At 47.2% G+C, this 27,155-nt stretch overlaps 1 protein-coding gene, 2 non-coding genes and 1 pseudogene across 3 annotated transcripts; all 4 read left to right on the top strand.

The window, feature by feature from the left end:
• Positions 1 to 20,559: 20,559 nt before the first annotated feature.
• On the top strand, positions 20,560 to 20,640 carry LOC136478770 (small nucleolar RNA Z195/SNORD33/SNORD32 family; annotated as a pseudogene).
• A 111-nt stretch (positions 20,641 to 20,751) lies between these two features.
• LOC136478773 (small nucleolar RNA Z196/R39/R59 family) lies at positions 20,752 to 20,833 on the top strand. The gene has a single exon (XR_010764481.1). It is a non-coding gene; the product is annotated as a small nucleolar RNA Z196/R39/R59 family (small nucleolar RNA).
• Positions 20,834 to 20,891: 58 nt separating this feature from the next.
• LOC136478898 (small nucleolar RNA F1/F2/snoR5a) lies at positions 20,892 to 21,031 on the top strand. Its single transcript, XR_010764558.1, has one exon. It is a non-coding gene; the product is annotated as a small nucleolar RNA F1/F2/snoR5a (small nucleolar RNA).
• Positions 21,032 to 24,710: 3,679 nt separating this feature from the next.
• LOC136472402 (transcription factor HEC1-like) lies at positions 24,711 to 25,964 on the top strand. Its single transcript, XM_066470112.1, has one exon. The coding sequence runs from the start codon at positions 24,747 to 24,749 to the stop codon at positions 25,782 to 25,784; it is 1,038 nt and encodes a 345-aa protein (XP_066326209.1). The 5' UTR covers positions 24,711 to 24,746; the 3' UTR covers positions 25,785 to 25,964.
• The last annotated feature ends 1,191 nt before the right edge of the window (positions 25,965 to 27,155 follow it).

The raw sequence follows: 27,155 nt of genomic DNA, 5'->3' as shown, positions 1-27,155 counted from the left end.
CTTTCTCCATCGATCTGCAGGTTAACTACTAAACATTATTTGCAGTATAATATGATTCCTGTTCCCATCCTGGGCAAACTAATTAAACAAAGACTGATGATCGTGCAGTTAGGGCCTGTTTGGTTGCCGGTCACATTTTGCCACGCCTAAGGTTAAGTATTTGCCACACTGTGGCTCGCCACATTCTGTGGCAAAATGGAAGCGTTTGGTTCGTTACTAAACTGTGGCTCGCCATCGTCGGTCACCAGAGCTCACACAGCTCAGGCAGGAGTCCAGTTCTACCCCACCACTTGGGATGTGGTCGGCGTTGGAAGGGACACGGACGAGCAGCGGCCGCGCCAGGACCAGGCAGCAGCTGTGCCCCGCAGTCATCTTCAACTCCGATCCGCCAAGTGTGGCTGGGCGCGGTGCCGTGGTGTGCTGGGCCCCGTGCAGCCGGTGGCCGCCGCGGACGGGCTCGTGGTGAAGGGGCGAGCGGTGATGGCAGGGTGGCCACATAGCAAGAGAAGGGATGACGCTGTGGCGGAGGAAAAGCACGCCGCACAATCGACGTAGAAAACGGTGGCGAGTATTGTGGCTGGAGTGCGGCGAGTCTTGCTTCCGTTACGAACAAACACCCGCCTAAGCTACCGTGGCGTGCCTAACTTTAGCCGTGGCAATCGGTGGCGGGTAACCAAACAAGCCCTTAATAATTAACTCCTGTTCAGATTCAGAGATTCTTCCTCTTCCTTGTTTTGATGCATACTATGAATGAGGAGCAGCATGGTCCAGCTGATGATGCATCATCGATCACTGATATTACCGATACAATGCAACCTTGTACTTACGCGAGCAGGGGACAGCAGGAGTGTTAACTATGTTTTCTTTATGAGATGAGATGGATCTGCTGCTGCTTAGCATGCATGTGCCTGAAAAGCGTAATGACAGAGGTATGTATCCAGCCATGGGACACTCCGTGCGTATGCACGAGGGAGAGGAGGGAGAGATGCAGTTGCAGTGGCAATGGCACTGTTTGTTTGAGCTCGTTTAGTTTATAAGTCATATTTTTTAGTCAATGAATAATATTTTACTTTCACATCAAATCAATCGATAGTACCTTTAGTCATGGCCTATCAGTCAAATAAGCTTAAACGAACGGTGCGAAAGCTCACGCTCTCAAGAAGCTGGGACCGAAAGAAAGCCCTCTGCAAGAATGCATGCATGCGCTTTGCTCGCACTCCGATGCAAAAATCTGAAGCGAGAAGCTAGGGCGCCGGTCAGGCATTCGATTCAGTGCCGGCTGGACTGCTGGACCCCTTTCTTCCTGCAGAGTCCAGCCTTCAATTCAATTCCACCACCGGCTTGCCTGCAGATGCAATCCTGCCTTGATTCCTGCTGCAGTCCTGCCCTGCTTCATCCCCGCACATCGCTATCCTACTCTCGGCTTGTAAGGCCTTCCGCAGTGTTGAGCTAAAGTGACGCCTGAAACAGAAAAAGAACATTTGGGCATCACTTTCAACATTGCAGCCAGTGGTGCCATCTACCAGTGATGCTACAAAAATCGGGAGCGAAGCATGTACAGGCACCGCTGCCCAAATAATAAACTAGCATTGTTTCACTGTAGCACAGGGTGGAAGACTGGATAGGATCAGTACTTTTCTATTCCCTTGGGCCCCCAACATGCAAGATAGCAGCGATGGTTGCATTTTCACACACTGCAGCTTCGTACTAGTGATGCTAGCTTTTCTTGCTATGGGACCCATTTTATTTGGGCATCACTTGCACACTACAGAAGGCCTAAGAGCCAGTTTAGTTCACTTCATTTTGCTAAAATTTTCAAAGATTTCCCGTCACATCGAATTTTTGGACACGCATGCACGAAGCATTAAATATAAATAAAAAATCAAACTAATTACACAGTTTAGACAAAATCCACGAGACGAATCTTTTAAGCCTAATTAAACTATGATTGAACACTAATTATCAAATAACAACGAAAATGCTACAGTAGCATTTCGCCAAAAATTTTGCCAACCAAACATGCCCTTAAATGCCACACCTTTTTCCAACTGCTTGCATTGCACTGCATTATACTGTATTCTCTCTCTCCTTTAATCAGATCCATCATCAGTCTTTACACATCTAGGCCTTGTTTAGATACCCTCAAAATTCCAAGTTTTTTTACTCTCTCTCCATCACATCAATTTTTAGCCGTTTGCATGGAGCATTAAATGTAGGTAAAAAAAAATAACTAATTGCACAGTTTAGTTGGAAATCACGAGATGAATCTTTTGAGCTTAGTTGGTCTACGATTGGACAATATTTACCGAATAAGACGAAAGTGCTACTATTCATTGGATTGAAATTTTTTTCAATCTAAACAAGGCCCTACTAGTATCTCTCTCTGCATTCTCACACACTCATCACTCATAGTGCAGGCAGGACTGCGTACTGGTGCAGTGCTGCATATATGCATGCATGCAATGCATGCTTCTGGGACTGAGAAGGCGCCTAAAGACCAACTTGTTAGCAACAGCAAGTACACTTACCTTGGGACTCGCTACAGCTGCATCAGCAGAAGCAGCAGAGCAAAGCCCCTCCTCCCCGCCTGCTAAAAGCACACTCTGCACTGCACTGCATGTGCATGCATGCTGGATCGATCGAGCTCAGGGCTCAGCCCCAGCCTCATCAGCTCACTTGGACCACCAATGCTCAGCTCCGCCTGCAGCAGCGCTAGCATAGCAACAACAAGAAGAACCTGCTTTCGCAGTTACCATATTCATTTATTTCAACCCATCTCGATCCATGATCCATGGCCACCATCTGAGCACCAACGATCCCCATGAATACCCTACCGGCACCGGATCATCGCTCCATCGATTCCTTTATAAATAACTCAGTAGTACTATATATATCATCGTCCACGTACAACAGTTGAATGAGTTGCTAATAACACATGAATGAGATGGTGGTGTTTAAATCCAGGGCCTAAAGTTTAGGGATGTCACCTCGAATGTCACATGAGGGTGTCACAGGGGAGTGTTCAGATAGTAATAATAAAACAAATTACAGAAGTCCTCAGGAATCCGCGAGACGAATTTATTAAGCCTAATTAATCAATCATTAGCACATGTTACTGTAGCACCACATTGTCAAATTATGGACTAATTAGGCTTAAAAATTTTCTCTCGCAAAGTAGTCGCAATCTGTGCAATTAGTTATTTTTTAGTGTATATTTAATACTCCATGCATGCGTCCAAACATACGATATGATAGAGACTAAACTTTAGGGGGAGGAACTAAACAAGGCCTATATGTATGTGATCAATGCCATGATGCATGAGTTGCTAATAAGTTAGTACATGCTGTCGTTGGACAGCAGTTATCACACACCACAATAGTTTCTGAGTCATTTAATTATCTGCACAGATGTTAATTAGAGTCTTGAGCTAGCTAGACAATTTGGATACATGAGATAGTTTGTGTTAATTAGTGCAGTCCCAACCCAGACACTACCAAGCGGAAGTAGTTTCCACAGTTGCATGTCACAAAGACACTACTAACATTAGAACCGACGCCGGCCATTCGATAGTAATACCCTGGTACAATTACACTCACCACCGATTTTGGAACCACTAGGCACTAGTGAAAGATTTTTTCCTAAGCACAAAAAGGTAAAAGAAGCTTGCCATAGATCTTGACACTACATATACTCTAAAACAGCTTGAGCAAAGTTAATCTTTCAGCAATAAAGCTACTTTAAAGATTATGCTTATCACTCACTACTAGGAACAAGCAAAGGGGAGCAATCGAGTACACGATTCCTTTTCCTTTTTTTACTTGATTTGAAAACCCGAGAGGCGCCTTTCGGGTATGTAGGCAGGAGCCTAGGCATGGACCAAATGTGTACGCGCTCCTAGAGAACATGCTATCTTCTTGGCAAGTCTCTGTCTCTCTCCATGCGTGATATGGCCTTACCTGATCACATCTTTCTGCAGACCGACTAGTTATTCATTATATTCAACACATACACAATGATCCTTGCATACTTTGCTTTCTAGCTAGGCCCCCATTGCATATCATCATGTGTGTTGTGCACATTATTTGTATCTCCTGATGCAGCGATATATATGTATGATCAATTGATCTGTCCCTCCCGTGATGATATATAAATATGGGTTTACAAGGCGAGTTTTGGATGGATCATATCGATCTGCAATGTAACAAGCACGATTGGATGGATGCATGCAGACAGAGAAGCTAGGCCGAAAGCAAGATTGCATATGAATCCAAGATGCGATTTTTATCCTTGTTGTTTGGTGCCTGTCCTAGCTGCCAAGGCGAACGTATAGCATGTAGAACTGTCAGGCAGATGCAGGCCGGCATATGATGCTTTTATTTGCAGGCAGGCATGCACACCACCGGCCGGCGCCCAGTGGAGTTGCCTATGTGATGAGAAATTTTGGAGCTTTCCTTGCAGCTTCGGTATGGTCCAGCTTTATCATGCAACAACTAACATTCCCTGTCTTGCTGCTAGCTCTTGCTGAGATAGGTAGGTGGTAACTTCTTCCAGTAAGGCCCCGTTTAGTTCCACCCAAAAGCCAAAAATTTTTGCATAGTATCCGTCACATCGAATCTTGCGGCACATGCATGGAGTACTAAATGTAGACGAAAAAAACTAATTACACAGTTGGGTGAGAAATCGTGAGACGAAACTTTCGAACCTAATTAGTCCATAATTAGACACTAATTACCAAATACAAACGAAATTGCTACAGTACCCAAAACCCAAAAAATTTTGGATCTCAACGGGGCCTAACTTGCATTGCTAATGCAGTGCCTGCCTGTGTAAAATAAACTGCATGCATGTGCATCAGAGGTTTTAATTTCCCTTACTTTGTCCATGTCAACAAACAATTCGAAATACCTTGGTTTTTTTTCTTCAGAACAGGTTCGAGTCAAATAGCAATCATTCAAAGCACTTCTTTTTTCCATTACACTATTTTTCTTTTGGCCACTCCTAAAATTGATTTCTAGCCATGTCGACTTAGTCAATCACCTCTAAAAATATTTTGTAGAATCGTTAAAATCATAATTGTAAGAAAAAAATTCCATGTGTTTGAGGGCTACTGCATTGTCATAGCTATCCTAAGCCTTGATTTTTAAATATTCCAAACGAGTGCATCAGCGGGGGATTCCAACGACCTCTTGCCTTGTGTGCACCCTCTCCTACCACAACAACCTTGATAATGTATATCCTTTTTTTATTAACATGTATGAGTCTTGTATTGAATAGTTTGGCTTCTAAATTCTTTTAAATGGAAAAAATTAACCACAAAGTTTTAGATCTTATTGAGCACAACAACTTTGATATAGGATGTCTCCATGTGAGGCTATTTGAGACATTTGAAAATTTTGAATTTCAAAATCTAAGAACTTAATATATATACCTAGGCTCTTAGCCTATCTCAAATGAAAAGGTCTTCAACTATAAAGTTTTAGATCTCGTTGCTCTCTACAATTTTCATATAATTTTTATCTTCATCCAACTCCATTTGAAAAAAATACAAGTTTATTTGTTTTGTAGCTATTTTAAGGGCGGTTGACTAAAAAATCGATTTGTAGAGGTGGTTGACTAAGTTAACACACCTCTAGAAATCATATTCTCATTATTTTCTTTAAGTCAACCACCTTTGAAAATGAATATATTTTTAAGGGTGGTTTACTTAACAAGAACCGTCCTGAAAATGTATTTTTAGCAGTGTTTTCCTAAACGCTAAATGGTAAACAGTCGGTCACCTACCGTTTAGCCATTATTCGGGCAAAACGTCCCATTAAACGGGCTAAACGGCCAATTAAACGGGGTAAACGGGTGATTAAACGGAAACGGCGCACCACCGTGTAGCGTTTACACGGTGTTTAAACGGGCTAAACGGCCGTTTAGGCGAACAGTGATTTTTAGAGATGGTTTGTAAGCTACCGTGCTTTTGGGACTAGTTAGAAATGGCTTGCTAAGTGAACGCCCTTGAAAAAAGTAGCAGACATCTATAAAAAAGTTATTTTCTGTAGTATTGTGTGTATAACGGGCCTCCGGCCTATTTTCAAAGGCGGGCCTCATAAATATGCGTCTTTGAAAATAGTATTTATAGAGATGTTTGCTTATGAGGCCCACCTCTGAAATGGAACGATTTTCAGAGGCAAGCCTCTTTAGCCATCCATGCCTAAAAAAAGGTTTAAAGAGGCAGGTGTTGGGCGTGACAAATTTAGGACATCCTCTAAAAATAGAGTATGGTGTCTCAGTGTGACCTGTAGAAGGTTGGTGCCTTATATATGCTTATATGCTAAACAATAACAAGTTTACAAACGTGATGCTATGTAACCGACAAGCTATATATTTTGCTACAACATCTTAATCTTTCTTATTTCTCCATTCAGATTAAACTGTCTATTCTTTTCTTACAAAAAAAAAAATATATCATTTGTAGTACAGAACGAATATAGTGTGAGAACGTTTTTGAGATATGAAAATAAGAAGCTACAAGAGGTAAAATTTATACACTAAACTTAATTTGACTTTTCCAAAATAAAATACATATCGTGTTCCTTCGTGATGGAGGTAGCTGCTGATATGATTATGAGACCACTATTCTATATATGTTGATAACATGCGCTATTCCTTCCATGCACATGTACCTAACCCTCACTTCCATTTCAGGAAAGCAGTATATAGTAAACAAAGATTTGAGAGGTAATTCATTGAATAAGTTAGCTTCTGGCTTCTGCTGTTGACCTTTGGAAGGTTTGTATAGTACTACTTTTGCCTTGTGCTTGTACTAAACAAGGAGAAGGCAGCAAGTGGCATCTCTGTAGGATGAGTTGGCAGCCAAGGATACCTCCATTTCTGCTGGGGGAGAGATAGATGTTAGTGGGGTTCCAACTTGATGATATCTGTTCTTGAAACTTTGGCCTCCCAGAGAAGTATAAATCAATATCTTCTGCCCTAGTAAACTGTCTTTCTGCTTCCTGTCCTAATAGTTTATATGTATTCATGTGCAGAGATATCCACACAAATCTGAGCTCACTAGATGCTGCCCCATAGACATGCTTACAGTCTATCTAGCAGGCACAATCTAGCTGGATACATATAGTAATGCTGCATGCTGGGTGCCCTGTGATGATGCCCAAGCTAACTTGGGATTGTGTTTCCTAGATTCCAACTCGCAATATGCAATGCAGGGGCACTGGTTGTTGCTGTAACATCAACAACAAATGGGAAAGGAAAATGAATGAGAGAGAGAGAGAGAGAGAGAGAGAGAGAGAGAGAGAGAGAGCATATCTAGTTCTGTCAAGCTATTAGAAACACAATGGATACAGATTTTATTATGTACATACCTCTTAAATTGCATTGTATGTGTGTCTAGCTAGCTAGGTATGGACATGTAGCAACGTTTATTTTTCCCATTATAAATTTACATATATACTCCAAGGAGACATATAAATTGCTAGAGTTTCAATGCCCATAATAAATGGTGCTTTATCATACAGCAGCTAGCAGATCTCCAGCTTCTTTATATATTCATACATATCAGACTGAAATACATAGTAAAGTGTGGAAATAAAGGGGGTTAAAAACAAACAAAGAAGAGAGCACACTGTAGCTAGGGCAACTAGGGTTCCATGCACTTAGCCGCTTTGTTCAAAAGGAACTTGCCTTAAAAGAGGCAAATGAGAATATATACTAGTACCATTTCAGGGCCGGCCTTTTTCTTTTAGAGAAAGCACACGTACGTGCGTTTGCAATGTCTATCAAATAATGTGTAGATTGTAGAACAACAGTAACTAATCTAGGGATTGCATACTCGATCGTGCATGTGTGTGGCCCGGTTCGTTTGTTTTAAAAATAGTTTGTTCGGCTTTTTTTTTTCAGCCGGAATAGTGTTTTCTCTCTCACAACAATTCAGCCGAAACAGTATTTTTCAGCCAGTTTCAGCTAAGTTTCAGACCAGCGAACGGGATGGTGTACGTGTCAGTTATATATGTTGAAGCAGTGACGGTACTGCTTGTGCTGTTGACTTGACTACACCTTCCCACAGCTGACAACTTCAGCTCTATAGCTGCTAGCTGCACAATAAACTAGCATAAGCCTGTAATCGATGCAGCAGAGGCACGGTGATTAAGCCCATGTTTATTTGCTTCGTCAAAATTTTACACCCTATCGCATCGAATGTTTAAACATATACATAGATTATTAAATATAGACTAAAAATAACTAATTACATATACTGCGACTACTTTGCGAGAATCTTTTAAGCCTAATTAGTCCATGGTTTGACAACAAAGTGTTACAGCACACATGTGCTAATGACGGATTAATTAGGCTTAATAAATTTGTCTCGCGGTTTATTGACGGATTCTATAATTTATTTTTTTATTAGTATCCGAACACCCCCATATAATACCTCATGTAACATCCGATGTGACATCAAAAACTTTACACCATCCATCTAAACACCACCTAATATATTTACATATATCAGGTTGCATGTCATCACAACCATGGAGAACCTAGCTAGTAGTACTATATAATTGGGGTGTGATGGACACGTTTGTTTTGATTCCAAATTGCTCCAGCACTTTGAAATTAGGGCCTTGTTTGGTGGACCTCAGATCCGGCTATGGTTTATCCGTGCACCGTAGCAAAAAAAATTCGATCTTATTTGGGAGGACTCCTAGAGGAGCTGGATTGTGACTTCTCTAAAATGGCTTGAGCTCTTCCTAGTTTTCCCACTAAAAAACGGCTCCAAACGACTCCTACAAAACTGTTTGCTAGGACTCCGTTGGAGGAGCCGGAGCTGAAGCTGGAGAGAGAAGCCCTACAAAGGAGGATTTATTTTTATCTGTCTTCTTAACTGAATAGGAGATGATGAAACCACTATTTATAGCTTCACTGGTTTTAGCTTTTTTGTGCACTGTAGCAAGAAGCTAGAGCTGTTTGGATAGTACTTGTTCCATATTGGGCTATATATCATCTCATATCCCTATGAAACTTCTGCCTGCATCCTTGCAAGATAACATTGTTATTTTGCTGGTCAAATCGTTATTCATTGATATATGGAAAAAGTCTATTTTTGGCCCTCTAACTATGGCTACAGTTCGTTTCTAGCCCTCTAACTCGAAAACCAGACACGCGCAGTCCCATAACTCTCAAAACCGTTTAAAATTGGCCCTCGCGACCATTCAACCGTGGTTTCGACCCAGTCAACCCGCCACGACCGTAGCTTCGGCCCAGTCCTCGTCCCTTCGCGACCGTCGCGCGGTCAACGAGCAAGAGCAGAGAGGGAAGGAGAGAGAGAGAGAGAGAGAGAGAGAGAGAGAGAGAGAGAGAGAGAGAGAGAGAGAGAGAGAGCAGGGCGGAGCGGAGGGGGCAGAGGGCACTGGGGCACCAGCGGCGGTCTGGGGCCTCGGCGGAGCAGGCTCCGGCATGAGCTGGGCGGCAACGGAGGTCGCATCCACCCCTCCCTCTCTAGAAGCCTCTAGAAACTTCTCCCACCGCTCACATGTGACCCGTCCTCGCCATGGAGCCCGACGCCGCATCGCCGAGCTGCTTGACATGGTCGCAACCTCCCATGAGCACGTGCGCGAGGCGGTCCGCCATGGCCGGCTCGGAGGCCGCGACGGTAGCCTCCTCCGCGCAGACGAGCGCCGCCATCCTCTTGGTGAAGCCGATGTGGGGCTCTTGCGAACCGCCACCGGCGTCAGCGGAGAAGACCTCGAAACGCCTGCTCCTCCCGGTGCGTCGAAACGCCTGCTCCTCCCGGCACGGAGGCACGCGACAGGGATGGTGCGTAGAGATGCCTGCTCCTCCCGGTGACAGCGGCAGCGGCCAGGCCAGCCCAAACCCTTCACCAGGGCACCCCAGTTGCCGGCGCGGCGGACATGGCAGGCTGCTATCCAATCTGCTGCTGTCGTGCTTAGCCTCCTACACTCATGGTGGACATGCCGGGGAGGTGCTAGCCTGCTACACTCATTGCAGGCTGCTATCCAATCTGCTGCTGCCGTGCTCCTCCTGCTCATCGCCTTCAAGCTCCGACTCCGAGCCACCACTCCCTCTGTTCCTTCGCAACAGAGCACGAGTAGCATAGCCGCCGCTACTGTCGACAATGGCGGAGCCCAAGTCGTCCAAGAGCAGCCACGACGGGGCCGGCGGGGCGGTGTCCAAGAAGTCCAAGTCTAGCAGCGTCGCTGCGGCCACGCTGGGGACGCTGGACGCGCACTTTGGGCCGTGCGCGGACGTCAAGGGCCTCCGCTTCGACGCGTAGCTCGTCACGCGGGCCGCTGGAGCTCCCGTACCTCCTCCATGCCACGCCCTCCCCCACCCCCTCCCCCACTGGTGCAGGCAACGCCACCACGGATGCACTGTCGTTAGCGCCTCGACGCCCGCCCTCCCCGCATGGCTGCTCGACACCATGGAGCTCCGGCTGCGGCCGCTGGACGCCGTGGTGGTCCGGTCACGGCCTCAACGCCCGTCCTCCCCGCGCAGCTGCTCGACACCATGGAGCTCTGGCTACGGCCGCTGGACGCCGTGGAGGTCCGGTCGCGACCTCGACGCTCACTCTCCCCGCGCAGCTGCTTGACGCCATGGAGCTCCGGCTGCGGCCGCTAGACGCCGTGGAGGTCCGGTCACGGCCTCGACGCCCGCACTCCCCGTGCAGCTGCTCGACGCCATGGAGCTCCGGCTGCGGCCGCTCGATGCCTGCCTCCCCGTGCACGGCCGCTCGATGCCGTGGAGGTCCGGCCGCGGGCGCTCCACGCCCGGCTCACGTGTCTCCCCGCGTCGACCCGCCTCGACGTCATGGAGGTTCAGCCGTGGCCCTCCTCCCCGTGTCGGTGGAGGGCGCACACCACCTGCGCGGCTATGGCAGCAGAGACACCGCTCGCGGCTGAGGCGGCAGTAGAGGCGGCCGGTTCCGTGACGCCGAGGCGGAGCGCAACGGAGCACACGGCGCTCTTGGTGTGCCCTTGCCTGCCGCGCCGCCAAGACTAAAGCCGCCATCGCGCTGAGACGGACGCCGCCGCCTCCATGCCGAGCGCCGTTGCCTGCTCCGCCGAGGCCCCAGGACCGCCGCGGGCACCCCAGTGCCCTCTGCCCCCTCCGCTCAGCCCTGTGCTCTCTCTCTCTCTCTCTCTCTCTCTCTCTCTCTCTCTCTCTCCTTTTTTCTCTGCTCTTGCTCGTTGACCGCGCAGCAGTCGCGAAGGGATGAGGATCGGGCCGAAACCGCGGTCATGGCGGGTTGACTAGGCCGAAACCACGGTTGAATGGGCGCGAGGGCCATTTTTAAACGGTTTTGAGAATTAAGGGACCGCGTGTGTCTGGTTTTAGAGTTAGAGGGCTAGAAACAAACTACCGTCATAGTTAGAGGGCCAAAAATGGACTTTTTCCTTGATATATTCTCCCAAAGCCGATGAAGATGATTATTCTCCTTTTCCATCATACTGCATAAATCATGAAATAATCAATATATGCATGGTCAATTATTCAATGGAAAATCTAGCATATGTTCCCATTATAGTATTTGTTTAGGTTGACATATACAGGAAGGCCATTGAAACATACTTATTGTATACTCTGTTTCCATTTAAGGAACATCTAGCTAGCAGAATGTACCTAGCTCCTTAATTAGATAAGAAATTAAAGCAATCTGGAGAGATCACTGCTGCATATGCATGCATAATTAATTAGCTACAGTCTGGAGTTACAAATGAACTTATTCTCACTGTCGTTGCTAGCTATAGCTACTACTATATATCAAATTAAACTTTGGGGTGCATGCCTGGGATGGGGAGGAATCTGCAGCTCACAGGACAACTGGTATTGTCCATGCATGGAACAGAATCTTTGCATTGTCCATTACCAAGCTAGGACTACTCTCTCCTCAATCACTTATATATCTATAAGTAGTGACATTTTGGGCGTCGATATGGTCTTCAAAACACAACTGTATTTGCTGACTAGTATACTTTAGTAATAAAATATTTATGATGCATAATAACAATGTTATACTTTCTTAACTATTGTTACATGCAAATATACAAATTCAACGCGTAAAAAATGATATGCGATGATAAAAGTTTTGAATGGTTGACTTAAAAGGCGCGGCATGCATACCTCAAAGTTTGAGTTATGTGTGACAGTACAACATTAGAGCAAGGCTAATAATTTAGCCTGCTGCTGGCTAAATGCAAGTGCCACATCACATATAGTAAGCGATATAGACCATTCATATAATAGGTTGGCTGAGAGGTCAGCTGTATCAATACACAAGCAATTAATATTTTACAGTTGGTTCCCAATACATAAGAACTAAACGGTGACTCCCAGCTAGCTCTCAGCCAGCATCCGGCTACAAGGTACATTTTTCATCTCGTATTCTGCGTTTCAGCCGGCGAGAAGGTAAACCATCTCTCTCCTAACGTGGCAACTTTTCTGATGACCTGAAGCTCATCTCGCCGGCTCCAACACGTTATTATTCCTGCTCTTATGGAGCAAGCTAGCTAGGACACTTGAAGATAAATGAAAGGGTGGTTATATTAGCAGATATATAGATTAATAGATGGTGACTAAGCTATGATCTATACCCGAGGAGGGAAGGCGCACATTGGCTGAAGCAGGAAACCTTGGAATTCAATGCTCTCCTGCTTGCTTTCGTCACACACACACACATTGACATTCATGACTCATGACAGAGAAAGACAGGACCAGAGAGAGAGAGAGAGAGAGAGAGAGAGAGAGAGAGAGAGAGAGAACATAGCTAGGTTCAAGTGCAGCACCATTGTCCACAAGAAATACGCAAGCTCATGCTCCATCCATCCCATTCAATGTTGACCAAGCTGAATTCTACTACATATTAAACCATGATATGTCACTATCGATTTGATGGATGGGTTCAGTTGATGAGTACTCCTAGTTAAGGAGAGTGGCCGGATTTAATTCTATATATATGAGAGTGCAGGGGGTAAATCGGATTAATCTTTATATATTGGACGAGCGAGGCCGGTAATTTGTGCATGCAAGCTTGGTGAAAGATCTAATGTGTTTCATCTTCTTCATGGGACCGGCAGGCCGGCCGGCAAAATTCCCAACGACGTCATAAATGGGAGAGATCTATTTTGTACCATGAGCGAGTGAGGACAAGGAAGAGAGATGAATGAATGAAGGATACCTGAGGAGGGAGAGGAGAGGACATAGGAGAGGACGGAGGAGAGAAAAGAATACAGGTAAGGTGGCAGCAGCAGCAGCAGGCCTGGACTAGACCTAGGGATGCGTGAGATAAAGCCTGCAGGAGCTTCACGAGGGTGCAGGCAGGCAGGCAGGCAGGAGAGAGGAGAGACTTTTGTGTAGAGAGAGAAAGGCACGCAGGCAGCCATGGAGGAGAGCTCAGGCCTTTTCCTTCCTCTCCTTAAAGTTTAGCCCTTTTTTCATCCATGTTTAAAGACATACGTAGTATTAAATATAGACTAAAAAATAATTAATTACATAAATTATGACTAATTTGCGAGACAAAATTTTAAGTCTAATTAGTCCATGATTTGACAATGTAGTGCTACGGTAAATATACAGTAAACATGTGCTGATGGCGAATTAATTAGACTTAATAAATTCATCTCGCGGAGTATCTAGGACTTCTTTAATTTGTTTTATTATTACTATCCGAACACTATCCTAATGTGACATCTGATATGACATCCTAGACTTTTAGGCCCGACTGGTGTTTAGATCCGGTGACTAAAATTTAGGAGATGCGTCGTGTCGGTGTTTCGGGCCGGCGGGTCCTCAACCAACTAGTAAATTTGTACTACGTGTTCCTAATCCCGGATGGTGATACAAAGAGACACAAGGTTTATACTGGTTCGGGTAATGAGCACCCTACGTCCAGTTTGAGAGATCGATCTTGTATTCCTTGCACCGAAGTGCTCGTAGTAGGGGGTTACAAGCAGGGCGAGAGAGAAAGCTAGTCCCAGGTCTCTACATGGAGCGGCGTGGATTGCTTGAGATGTTGATCTCAGGCAGCGGGGAAGCTCGAGCATTCGTCTGTGTGTTCATGCGTGAGTTCGTTGCGTGGCCATATGCCTAATCGTCCGTGTCCCTCTCTAGAAACGGCCCAAGTCCCTCCCTTTTATAGTTGAAGGGGGACCAGGGTGATACATTCGCTAGCTACATGGCGTCGTGCGGACGGAGGCGGCATGTCCAAGCCCTGTAGCCTGTTATGTGGCGACGTGGGCGACGGAGTGGTCTCGTCCTTGAAGTACTGGGGCGACACGCCGGTCGCATCTGATCCTGTGCGTCGTGGGTGCTCCAGTGTTATCTCGGAGCGGGCGTGGCGATCGGCGTGCTGGTCACTGTGTGTTGACTGCACGAGAAGCCGAGGCTCAGTAGGTGCCGAGGCCGAGCCATCGTGGGGGTCTCGGCAGACGTGAATCCCGAGGTCGCCGAGACCCTGATGTAAATTGCCGAGGCTTGGAGGGAACAGTTGGTCTCGTACGCTGATTCCGAGGCTATGGTGACCCGGACTAGACTCCCCATGCCGCGTTGTCTCCGGGATGGGGGTTACGTGGCACAGTGTAGTGCAGGCGCTGATCGTGGGCACAGCACCAGAACACAATGGCCGGTAATTCTAGCCGCGCCCTGTCCTGGTCGGTATGGCGTTGATGCGACTTCTTGTCCCGTCGGCCACTCTGCGGTGTCGAGCCGTTGTCCGGCTGAGATTGCGGGAGTGGTTGACGCATTAATGGGACGTGACGCTCTGTCGGGGAGCCCGGTCGAGGCAGAAGCGATGGGTTATTGCCGAGCAAGCCTCGAACGATACAGAGAATCGCTGTCTCGTTCGAGGCTTTACGCGCGGGGCCTTGGGCGAGACGGAGAATTGGTTCCTCGTCGAGGCCTCCCGTGCGAGGCCTCTCGCGAGGCAGAGACTTGGCAGGCCGTCGAGGCCTCCCGTGCGAGGCCTTGCGTGAGACGGAGAGCCAGTGGGCTCGGACAATGCCAGAGGTCAACCGATGGTTCATCTTTTGGCTTCGTCTTTGATAGGACTTAAGTGATTCATTCGGTAAACGTTCGGGGTACCCCGTTTTATGGTACCTGACACGTCAGAAGGATGTTGCATGGAGTGTTCGGATACTAATAAAAAAACAAATTACATAATCCGTCAGTACTCCACGAGACGAATTTTTTAAGCCTAATTAATCTGTCATTAGCATATGTTATTGTAGCATCACATTGTCAAATCATGGATTAATTAGGCTTAAAAGATTCGTCTCGTAAATTAGTCGTAAACTATACAATTAGTTTCATAATTAGTCTATATTTAATACTTTATGCATGTATTAAACATTCGATGGAACAGCCACCGGGGGCAACCAAACATCACCGATGCCTCACTCTCAGCTCAGCATCAGCTGCGTCTCCTTCATTCTCTCTCTCCTGCTGAAGCTCTGATAGCATGGCCATGGCCTGCTGAAACAGCTAGTACTCGCACCCACATCAGCCTTGCATATGCATGCGTCGCCTGTCTTCTTCTTCCGGCCCTCTCCTCTGGCGTGGCCTGCTCCTGCTGCGTTGCTGTTGCTGTTGCTGCACCTGCACCCCCGATCGATCGATCGCCATTATTCTATTGCTCTCTCATGCATGCTGCATCACCATGGCCATATTTAGTAACCACCATATCCATCATGGGCAGACCCCACCTCGTGCCCTAGTTACCACGACAGGCCATGGATCTTTCGTCCTACCTGATCCCCCATCCGTCGACTCCCTTCCGCAATAAATACCCGGATATGATGATATCAGAGGAGGGAAATGGAAGAAAAATGTGGCAAATGAGAAATACAAGAACATGCAACTTATTCATATGGAGTATTGTGGTTATTGATTCCTTGGTTCTGAATCATAGTTCACTTTGGTTTTGTCTTTAGTCATACGGAGTATTTTTTCTAACTTGTTTAAAGATACAGAAGTCTGACTTTGCATAAAACCAAAATGAACTATAATTTGAAATAGATGGAGTGTTAACGCCGTGGAATAGAAAGCAATGTACTCTTTCCATCTCAAAATATATATTCTTCGGCATTTAAATTTTGTCCAGGATCTTTGAGAATCCATTCTGCATATTAACCAACCATCTATATCATTGATTAGCCCAAGATGGCACACAGGTAAGACAATCGGGAGCTGACCTACCTTTTAATCCGGGGCATGATGGACTTCACACTTAAATTACTACTTAATTTGTCCCACCTTTATATTTTGGGACGACATACGCGAAGTAATATATATGAGTAGCGTAAAAGGAACGAAAATTAAGTTTGAATGGAAGAGGATGATCAATCTATTCATATTGTGAAAATAAAATAAGGTCTCAAAGGAAAAAAAGAAACAATATATTCTCTCTCCCACAAGGAAAACATAGGTACAAGAAATTACATGTGAGCTCAACCAATTTGATTAGGGAAACAATATAGCTCAAATTAATCAAGTCAATGGAATGAGATAGCCCATGGAAAATGGTCATTACAAGAGAACATGGATGCTAGAAAATTTAGGCTTTGTAGCATGAGTTTGCGGTATGAAGCAAGTGATGGAAAGGCACAGAAAGTCACCTGCAAATGATGCAAATGTAACCTCCAAGGGTGCTAATATTCAAGTCATTAATGAAGGAATGGTTCCATTGGATAACAGAGTTGGCTTGGGCTACACATACTCAAGATTAAAATCACAGTAGATTAGGGAGTGGCTACGTTAGATTGAATTCAACAAGAAATTTAAGAATCAGAAAAATATTTGTCATTCAAAGCATGAGGTAGTTCTGATGTTAGGTATAGGCGGCTTAGCGAGGAAATACCTACAAATTGAAGATACTACATATTCAACCTCAAGTAATAACATGAGCGGGGCAGAGCCAGGACTAGACGAAGGGGGTCCGATCCTTGGTGCTTTTGTTTTGTCTAGATAGGTGCTTAACTACTCAAATTTGATTTCCTAGATATTCTAAGAAGGAATGCATATACATCAAGATTTATTGAGTATACATGGGCTAGAGAGTGTTGTGGTATCGGCAACACCACTACTATAGGTCCATGGCCGCTGGGTACAAAATCGGTATTACTATCCAAATCGAACCTGACAGAGAGGGTAATCGGCAATGATGAGCTTGCATATCACTTCCAGTTCCCAAACTCCATAGTGATAGGAAGACATCATCACTACCGGGTCAAGGCTAAACCCACCAATGATAGGATAAGGATCACTGTTGGGTCAAGCCTCTAACCAGCAATGAGAGTATGATCCTCATTGTTGAGTTAGTGGCTTCAACACGGCAGTGCCCTTTATTTCTTAATTTTTATTGATATAATTTTTATTACATTTAAACAAAGGTTATTGTCTAACATTTTACTCATCACTGACTCCACCTCAGTGATAGGTGACATTGAAGAAGTTGTACAATATTTGGTCAAAACATCGGAACAAAACTTTAGTCATGTATATACAGGGTGAGAAATTGTTGATCACTTATATTCAAATAAATTAACAGAGTGTCGGTGTTTTGGGTCTGGCGGGTCCTCAACCGACTAGTGAAAGTGTACTGCGTGCCCGTAATCCCGGATGGTGATGCAAAGAGACACAAGGTTTATACTGGTTCAGGCAATAGGTGCCCTACGTCCAGTCTGAGAGAGCGATCTTGTATTCCTTGCACCGAGGTGCTTGTAGTAGGGGCTTACAAGCTGAGCGAGAGAGGGAGCTAGTCCCAGGTCTCTGCGTAGAGTGGCGTGGGTTGCTTGAGATGTTGATCTCTTGCAGTGAGGAAGCGTGTGTGTTACAGAGCGTTGTGCATTGCTTGCATGTGTGAGTCTCCTTTTTTTTCCCAGAAGCGGCCCTGATCACTCCCTTTTATAGTCGAAGGGAGGCACAGGGGCAGTACATGTATTTGCTACGTGGTGTTTTGTGAGCAGAGGCGGTATGTCTGAGCCCTGCAGCTCGTCACTGTGGCGGCATGGTCGGTGGAGCGGCCTTGTCCTCGGTGCACTGGAGCGACGTGCCGGTCACGCCTGATCCTGTGTGACGTGGGAGCTCCTGTGGTGGCATGCACGCCTTCTTCTGTTGGAGGCATGCCGGTCACTGTATGTTTGACCGGCGCGGAGAGCCGAGGCTGGGTAGATGCGACGGCGCGGGTGTACTGACTCCGAGGATGCAGGAGCTTGGCCCTATGCACGACATGGGAGCTCCTGCGGCTTGACGCAGGGCATGGCGCGTACTGCGGACGACATACCGGTCCTAGAGTGCTGACAACGTAGAGAGCCGAGGCCCAGTCGGTGCAAAGGCTGAACCATTATGGGGGGCTCGGCGGGCGTGAGTCCTGAGGCTACAGGAGCCTGGAAGCGGATAGCCGAGGCTCAGAGGGAGTAGTTGGTTTTGTACGTCGATTCCGAGGCTACAGGGACCCGGACTTGACTTTCCATGCCACGCTGTCCTTGGAGCAGGGTTTAGGCAGCACAGTGCAGCGTGGGTGTCAGCCGTGGGCACATTGCCGAGCACAGCGGCCGGTAACCCCTGCCCCGTCCTGTCTCGGACGGCATGGCGTCGATGTGACTCCCGTCTCATCGGCCACTCCGCTGTATCGTGCCGTCGTTCGGCTGACGTCGCGAGAGTGGTTGGACGCGTTAGTTGGATGTGACGTCCTGTCAGAGAAGTCGATCAAGGCGGCGGCGACGGGGTTGATGCCGAGCCGGCCTCGAGCGAGTCGGTAACTGGGTGCTTGTTCGAGGCCTCGTGGCGCGGAGCCTTGGGCGAGTCAGAGAATCCTTGGGTCGAGCCAGCTTCGGGTGAGCCCAGATACTGTTCGAGGTGGGCCGCATGGTCCAGTCGGGCCTCGGATAAGGTGGGGGTTTGCCGGTGGTTATCTCTTGGCTTCGATATTTACAAGGCCTAAGCGATTTTTTTGGTTCTTGCTTAGGGAACCCCTTTTTATGGTACCCGACACAGGAAAACTTAGAAATCAAGCTCTGGAGTTATTGTTGAGCATCATAATGTCTTGGTGTCATAGAGGCGGTGGTGGAGAGGTGCGACCCACATGCCAAAAAAAACTATGACCTTTGGTGAGAGTGAGACAAAGAGAATGACAAAGTCATGGATCAACATATGCATACACTATTGGAAACTCGAATTGCCTTGTGGGTGATGAATTTTTCTGTGCGTTTTTTCAGTACGCACAGAAAAATTACGATTATTCTGTCGGTTCCAAAATATCCCGACAGAAAAATACAAAAACCCATAGAATAAATGTATTATTTTTCTGTGCGTGACAATACACACACGAAAAAATCAGCACTGACAGAAAAATGCAATTTATTCTGTCGGTTCTTTAAAAATGCACAGAAAAAACAATATATGCACGCATAGGATAAAAAAACAAAGAAGTCCTAACCCTAACCCGCCGCCCCCAAACACCCTCGCACGCATGCTCTCTCGGACACGCCTGCTCAACTCTCCTCACGCATGCACGCACACGCTAGGCCACCACAGCTACGCACGCCCGCCCGCCCCGCCACCTTCTTCTTCCCCGGCGGGTGGCCGCCCCTCCCCTCCCCCTTCACCCGGCCCCAGCGCCCCGCCCCTCCCCCTTCTTCTTCCCCGGTGGGCGGCCGCCCCTCCCCTTCCCCTTCTTTACTCGGCCGGATCCAGTCCTCCCTCTCCTAAATCCGACCGGTGGCTGCAGTGGTGGTGGTGGTGGTGGCCGGCGGTGGGGCATGATGGTGGAGGCGACCCTCCCCTCCCCCTTCTTCTCCCCCGCCGGCGCCCCTCCCCTCCCCCTTCTTCTTCCCCGACGGGTGCCCCTCCCCTCCCCCTTCTTCACCCGGTCGGATCTGGCCCTCCCTCTCCCGGATCCGACTGGTGGTGGTGGTGGTCAGTGACGGGGCGTGGTGGTGGCCCTCCCCTCCCCCTTCTTATCCTCGCCGGCACCCCTCCCCTCCCCCTTCTTCTTCCCCGGCGGGCGCCCCTCCCCTCCCCCTTCTTCACCCGACCGGATCCGGCCCTCCCTCTCCCGGATCCGGCCGGTGGCTGCGGTGGTGGTGGTGGTGGGCGGCGACAGGGCGTGGTGGTGGCGGTGGCCCTCCCCCCCCTTCTTCTTCCCTGGCGGGTGCCCCTCCCCTCCTCCTTCTTCTTCTCCAGCGGGTGCCCCTCTCCTCCCCCTTCTTCACCCGGCTGGATCCCGCCCTCCCTATCCCGGATCCGACCGGTGGCTGCGGTGGTGGTGGTGGTGGCCAGCGGTGGGGCGTGGCAGCGGCGGCGGCCCTCCCCTCCTCTCCCCCTTCTTCTCCCCCATCGGTGCCCCTCCCCTCCCCCTTCTTCACCCGGCCGGATCCGGCCCCCCCTCTCCTAGATCCGGCCGATGGCTATGGTGGTGGTGGTGGTGGTGGCCGATGGCAGGGCGTGGTGGTGGCGGCGGCCCTCCCCTCCCACTTCTGCTCTGATATTTTGATCATGTCTATGGTTGAGGTTTATTAGAGTTGTATAAGATGAATTTTAATGGGAGAAGTGATGATATCATAACATAGGAGATATCTGCATTCACTATGATGATCACATCATGCACTACCATCTGATCTCTCTTTAACATTTCATTTTTACTATAAACTTTTGCCAGTTTTATAGTATCTTGTAAGTCAGCAGTAGTTCTCTAAAGTCTAAATAGTTATTTGTTGGTTGTTGTATTTTTTATATGCAATCTGTGATGCAAATTCTCATTTCCTGAATCACTGTGATTATTGCAACAAAAATCACCATCTTTCGACTGAGATTGCACCGCAAATTTAGTTTTTATTGCATTCAGAGTATGTTTTCTAGTGTAATTTGTTGTAGTCAATGCCATTTGGTATCTGACTTGCGGTCATTCTTTGTGATTGTGTGTCTCGAAACATGGCAGAATACAAGGGGGAATGGATCTTGCGACACTGGTTGCTTATTTATGAGTTTCTAGTTACTATATGCCAGTTTACATGTTCTGATTGTTCTAATGATCATGACTGAAAAAACTGATGATTGTTTTTTCTTAGCTAGTTAGCCAGCTAGGTGTAATTTATTTTCTGAATATAATCTTTTGTTTTTTCTTAGCTAGCTAGCCAGCTAGTGTAATTTGTTTTCTAAATACAGTCTTACTGTTATTATTAGAGTTCACTTGATTGGCCTTTCTACTAGTGGCATCTTGACTGAAAACTGATGTGAATGGATTAGTAGCATACTTAATAGCCGATCCATCTAGAAACTGAGTTCTGAACGTGGTCATGTATCTCGCAGCTCCCAAGGGAGAAGATCTCTGACAGGATGAAGAACTTATAGGAGCTCGTTCCAAACTCCAACAGGGTACTCGATTGCATCCTCTTCGACTATTTCTTGTCAAAGAACAGTCGACTGTAGTACATCAGTTTCTGAAACCTGTGTTTATCCTGTGCAGACTGATAAGGCATCCATGCTTGAAGAGATCATCGAATACGTCAAATTTATCCAACTGCAAGTGAAGGTTCGCTCACCACCACCACCATTCCTCTGTTCCATGCTGTCTGGCTTACCATCCTCTCGTCTGCTGATCTGTATTGCCTGTCTTTGATTGAAGGTTCTTAGCATGAGCAGGCTGGGCGCGACGGAAGCCGTCGTCCCTCTCCTGATGGAGTCCTAGACTGAGGTAAATCACATCACGCGAGCCTGAATGAACTCAGAATACATTGCGCGTGCTTCTTGTGACTAGGCTGCTGCTAGCAATGTAGAGCTCTGGTGGCCTTCTCCTGTCCCCGAGGTCAGGCTCAGGCTCAGGCAGGCAGTGGGCAGGTAGGTAGCCTGTCATCATCTGAGGCCCGGGACGGCGCGACGTTCAAGCATGAGGTGGCGCAACTGATAGGAGCAGCAATGAAAGAGCTAAGAGCTGCTCATTTTCAATGGTAGCAACATCGATCTGGTTGTCAGCATAGTAGTGCAATAGTTATCAGTAGTGAAATTCATGAACTGCTGAGATGAGATGGTAATGCTTTTGAATGTATTGATGCCGGAACATTTGGACATCATTTACATGTAGCCTGGATGCTATGAATGAATGTGCTGAATATTTGGACTCTCTTTATATGCTGTGATGAAATTACTTAATGGACAGTCCATATTTTAATATGTTGTTGCTACTGTTTCCAAATAATTATTGTTTCTAATTTGTTGCATGGGTAAGTGTATATTATTCTATTGGTGGTCTGTTAACACCAGAAAAATACAATTTTTCTGTATGTTCACCTAACCCGATAGAAAAATACAATTTTTTTTCCTGTGAGTGCACCTCTGCAACTTTGACGGGACAACACTAACAGAAAATGATTTTCTGTCGGGTTTTTTCTTTTTTCTGTGAGGAATAATGCACATAAATTTTATTTTTAATATGGTCGAACACAATTTTTCTGTACGTGTAACACCCATAGAAAAATTGTTTCTGACGGCGAACACACAGAACAATTGAATTTTTCTATCATTATATTTTCATGTGTATTTTTTCTGAGGGTATACCGTTAGAAAAATATTTTTTTGTGTGTTTTCGCACACACCGAAGAATGCGAGTTTCCAGTAGTGATATGTTGTTGACATGATTTTTAGTTACATCAAAGCTATATTATGCCTAACCTATATAATTTGCAAGGATTACCTCATCACTAGTTGTTTCTTATGAGATACCTACGTACAATAGAAGTCCAAACACTAGTGGCTTCTAACCATTAGATTGCATTATTTGTTATTTATTGTTATATATTCTGAGCTTACTGTTGAAATCGGTAGTGATCATCGAGTTCTTGATTTTGGAGCTGGCTTGCAGCCGGCCTAGCTCGTTACCACGAGCCTGCGCTCCCACTGGTCCCAGGTCCGATGGAGCTACAACATATAAGATTTTGGGCCTTCCTCAACCCAAAAGACTAGCCTGAGAGGTGTGAATTATCCCATCTTATATGTTGTGGGCCTTCCTCAATCCAAAAGACTAGCCTGAGAGGTGGAGGTTATGCCATCTTATATGTTGTGCTCTCCCACCGTCGCTACACGATGTGGGACTAAACCCCAACAATCTCTCCCTTAGTCATACATCGGGGTCCCCCGCCATATGTGACGCTTGAGATTTTTATTAGGTTTAGCTTTTTCGACCATGGGCTCTGATACCAATTGTTGAAACGGTGGTGACCACCGCTCCCCCACCGTCGCTACATGATGTGGGACTAAACCCCAACAATCTCTCCCTTAGTCATACATCGGGGTCCCCCGCCATATGTGACGCTTGAGATTTTTTATTAGGTTTAGCTTTTTTGACCATGGGCTCTGATACCAATTGTTGAAACGGTGGTGACCACCGAGTTCTCGATCTAGGAGCTGGCTTGCAGCCGGTCCGGCTCGTTACCACGAGCTTGCGCTCCCACAGGTCACCACCGAGTTCTCGATCTTGGAGATGGCTTGCAGCCGGCCCCGATCTTGGAGCTGCCTTGCAGCCGGTCTGGTTCATTACCACGAGCCTGCGCTCCCACAGGTCCCAGATCCACCAGAGCTACAACATATAAGGCCTTGGGCCTTACTTAACCTAAAAGACTAGCCTAAGAGGTGGGGGTTATCCCATCTTATATGTTGTGTTCTTCCACCATCGCTACACGATGTGGGACTAAACCCCAACACCTACTAGCTACCTATACAGTGCTTTAGGTGCTAGCTGACGGTGGTCAAAGATAGTGGCAGGAAAAAGAAGAAAAAGGAAAGAAAAGAGAGAGAGGAGAACCAAACAAAGATCTGCCCTCGAGAATCCTGATTCCGAGTATAGTATATAGAGTTTACAGAAACTTATAACTGTCCATGATAGTGCTAAAAGAGATTACACCGAAAACTATATGCCGGACAAGCACAAGCTATATATGCAGAGATAGAAAGGGACAACAGACCGGAGCTACTCTATATTATATATGGGGATTGTCGTCAATTAGCGCTAGCTAGTGACTAACTGTCAAGGCATGCGTGCATAGAGATATATTGGATCATGTATAGGTACCTAGATGTTAAGGCAAACTTTGCCCCACCTTCTAAGCATGCAATGCATATTGCCCCTGATCTGCAGCAGCACCGTGACAAGCTTGCAAGTTCTATCTCTCCAGCTCTTTGCCTGTGCCGCCCTTAACCTTTGTTCTTGTAGCCTCACACACGACACCTGCTGGCTGCTGCTGCTGCTGCACTACCATGCATATCTAGGAAGGACTACTAGTACTGGTAGTACACAACTCTTTCTTGCAAATAAAATTTAGCTTATACTAATACTTATACTAAAACATTGCGAGAGAAAAATACCGTTTCATTATTGAAAAGTAGCTCAAGCGAGCAGGTGATTATTTATCACCTCATCAGTCATCAAGCTGCCTTAGCTTCTTCCTTCCTTAGCTTCTTCTTCCCCCTCCTGTCTTGCTATTGCTAGCTCCTCCCCATTCCCCTATAAAGCCCTCACTTATGTGACCACTCATGGGCTCCCTCTCCTCTCCCCCTCTCTCTGAGAGACAGCATCAGCAGCAGCTTCTCTTCTTGCTAGCTAGCTAGCTAGGTTTACATACACGCTGCACTTGGGAGCTAGCTCGTCTACTACAGTGTGTGGTCGCTGTACCAAGGCAAGCTGCAAGAAGGGGTCGCCGGGGGCGGTGCTGTCCGTGTCCGTGGGCGGCCGGCCGGCATGGACAACATCACGCACAACTCGAGCAGCAGCAGCGCATGGGATTTGGACATGAGCCTCGGCAGCCACCACCACCCGCTCCTCTTCGACAGCCATCCCAACCCGGGGCCGCCGCCGCCGCCGCCGCCGCCATTACCCTTCCACCTCTCCTCATCCCATCCTGCACACCACCATCCTCCACCGCATCCTGCACACCACCACCACCATCCCGGCTTGGATCCTTCGCCATCTTCCTCCCTGTTCCCACCGCATCACCACCACCACCGGCTCCACCTCCTCGGCCTCGACCTCGATCCCGCCTCCCATTCTCACGGCCACCACCGGCACCACGAGTACGGCGGCGGCGGCCACGGCGAGCAGCAGGAGCCCGGCGGCGGCGGGCACGAGCATCAGGAGGAGATGAGGCAGCAGCAGTACGAGGCGGGCGGCGGCGGAGGAGGGCAGGAGGACCGCGGCGGCGGTGGCGCCGAGGACGTGGAGGAGGAGCTCGGCGCCATGAAGGAGATGATGTACCGGATCGCCGCCATGCAGCCGGTGGACATCGACCCGGCCACCATCAAGAAGCCCCGGCGCCGCAACGTGCGCATCAGCGAGGACCCGCAGAGCGTGGCGGCGCGGCACCGGCGCGAGCGGATCAGCGAGCGCATCCGCATCCTGCAGCGCCTCGTCCCCGGCGGCACCAAGATGGACACCGCCTCCATGCTCGACGAGGCCATCCGCTACATCAAGTTCCTCAAGCGCCAGGTGCAGGAGCTCCAGCACCAGCCGCCGCCGACGCAGCAGCAGTACCCGGTGGCCGCCGGAGCCGGGCCCAGCACCTCAGTCGTGGGCGCGGCGGCGCCAGGGCGACCCGTTGGCGGGCCGCCGTTCCTGCCACTGGGTCCAGGGCCGCTTATTGACTGGGCCGGGCTCGTCAGGCCCGTCGACATCCACGGGCCGACGTCGTCGTCGTCCTCGTCGTCGATGGGCGGCGCCCATGCCGCCCTAGGCTTCGGCTTCAGCAGCGCCGGCGGCCAGAGCAGCCATGGAATGCACTGAGCGAGCTGTCGAGCGAGCGAGGAGGGCAAATTAATTAAAGGAGCTTCCTTTTCTTAATTTGTAGCAGATCAGATTAACTAGGAATCATCAGTCTATCCATGATAGACGATGATGGTGGATCGATTGGTGGATGGAGATGATGAGATGACGAACTAGAGATATATCAGAGGTAATTTTGATTTGATCATAATATAATCATTCTAGCTAGCTAGTCAGCTCTTGTGATAAATCCAGGGTAGTAATCCATGTGTTCTCATCAGTTCTCTCCCAGTCTCCGGTGTTAATTCATGTTTTAATTTATCATCAAAGTAAACTAATCAATAAGTTTATTAGCTAGGGTTTGTGCCAATTTTTACCGGCCCTTCTTCTTCGTCTTGATCAGTTCATCAGGGCAGGTGTATTTCTTGCTGTACTGCTGTTCTTTTCTCCCCAACTCCCTGATTAATTATATAACATATATACATACATATCCCTGAATGTTCATCATATATAATATCTTTGGGAAATTTCAACCATCAATATCTAAGGAAGGAATAATGAACTGACCCAGAATTTAAATTGAATCTTAGGGACGGCGACAGTATGTACTAGATGCTATGCTACACACATATAAAATTGTCCATGCATGCATGATGTGTTGTTGTGTCGTTGTACTAGCATTGCTGGCTTGCGTGTGGTGTCACCGTGTCATGGTGGCAAGCATTCCATCATCCATCATCCAAGCCTGCAGGCTGCAGTCACAGGGCTGGTTGACTAGCTACATATATACTCCGTACACTACTACCTGCTGTATGCTTCAGCTTCAGCATAGATACTCCTATGTAATAGATGGATGGATCAGAGAGTCGATCCATGAATGCAGATCGCTTTTGCTGGGCCTGGTTTAGTTGACGATTTTTTTTTGGAAATGATATTGTAGCATTTTCATTGTTATTTGACAATTAGTGTCCAATCATAGTCTAATTAGGTTTAAAAGATTCGTCTCGTGAATTTCGTCTAAACTGTGTAATTAGTTTTATTTTTTTATTTATATTTAATGCTTCATGCATGCGTCTAAAGATTCGATGTGACGGGAAATCTTGAAAAATTTTGCAAAATTTTAGGAACTAAACAGGCACTGTTATTGTTAGCGGTTTGTCATACTACTAACTACTTTGCATTTTTGTTTTGATTCATTCATTTCATTAATTAATTCAAGAGATACTCTTATATACTACCTCCACCCCAAGAAAACCAATTCAAGGCCGACCAAAGATGAAACTATCTTAATATAAGTTTGACTAAATTTGTAGAAAATATCATAAACATGTATAACTTTGAATGGGTATATATACGCTATAAAAATATATTTCATAAAAAATCTACTGATAC

Source organism: Miscanthus floridulus, chromosome 8 (genome assembly GCF_019320115.1).
Source record: "Miscanthus floridulus cultivar M001 chromosome 8, ASM1932011v1, whole genome shotgun sequence".
NCBI classification, from domain to species: Eukaryota; Viridiplantae; Streptophyta; class Magnoliopsida; order Poales; family Poaceae; genus Miscanthus; species Miscanthus floridulus.
The sequence above is the reverse complement of the archived record's forward strand: the minus strand, read 5'-3'. Positions and strand labels throughout refer to the sequence as shown.

What these genes read in the sequence shown, in the direction of transcription:
- LOC136472402 (XM_066470112.1), top strand. Translation starts at nt 24,747, where the DNA reads ATGGACAACATCACGCACAACTCGAGCAGCAGCAGCGCATGGGATTTG.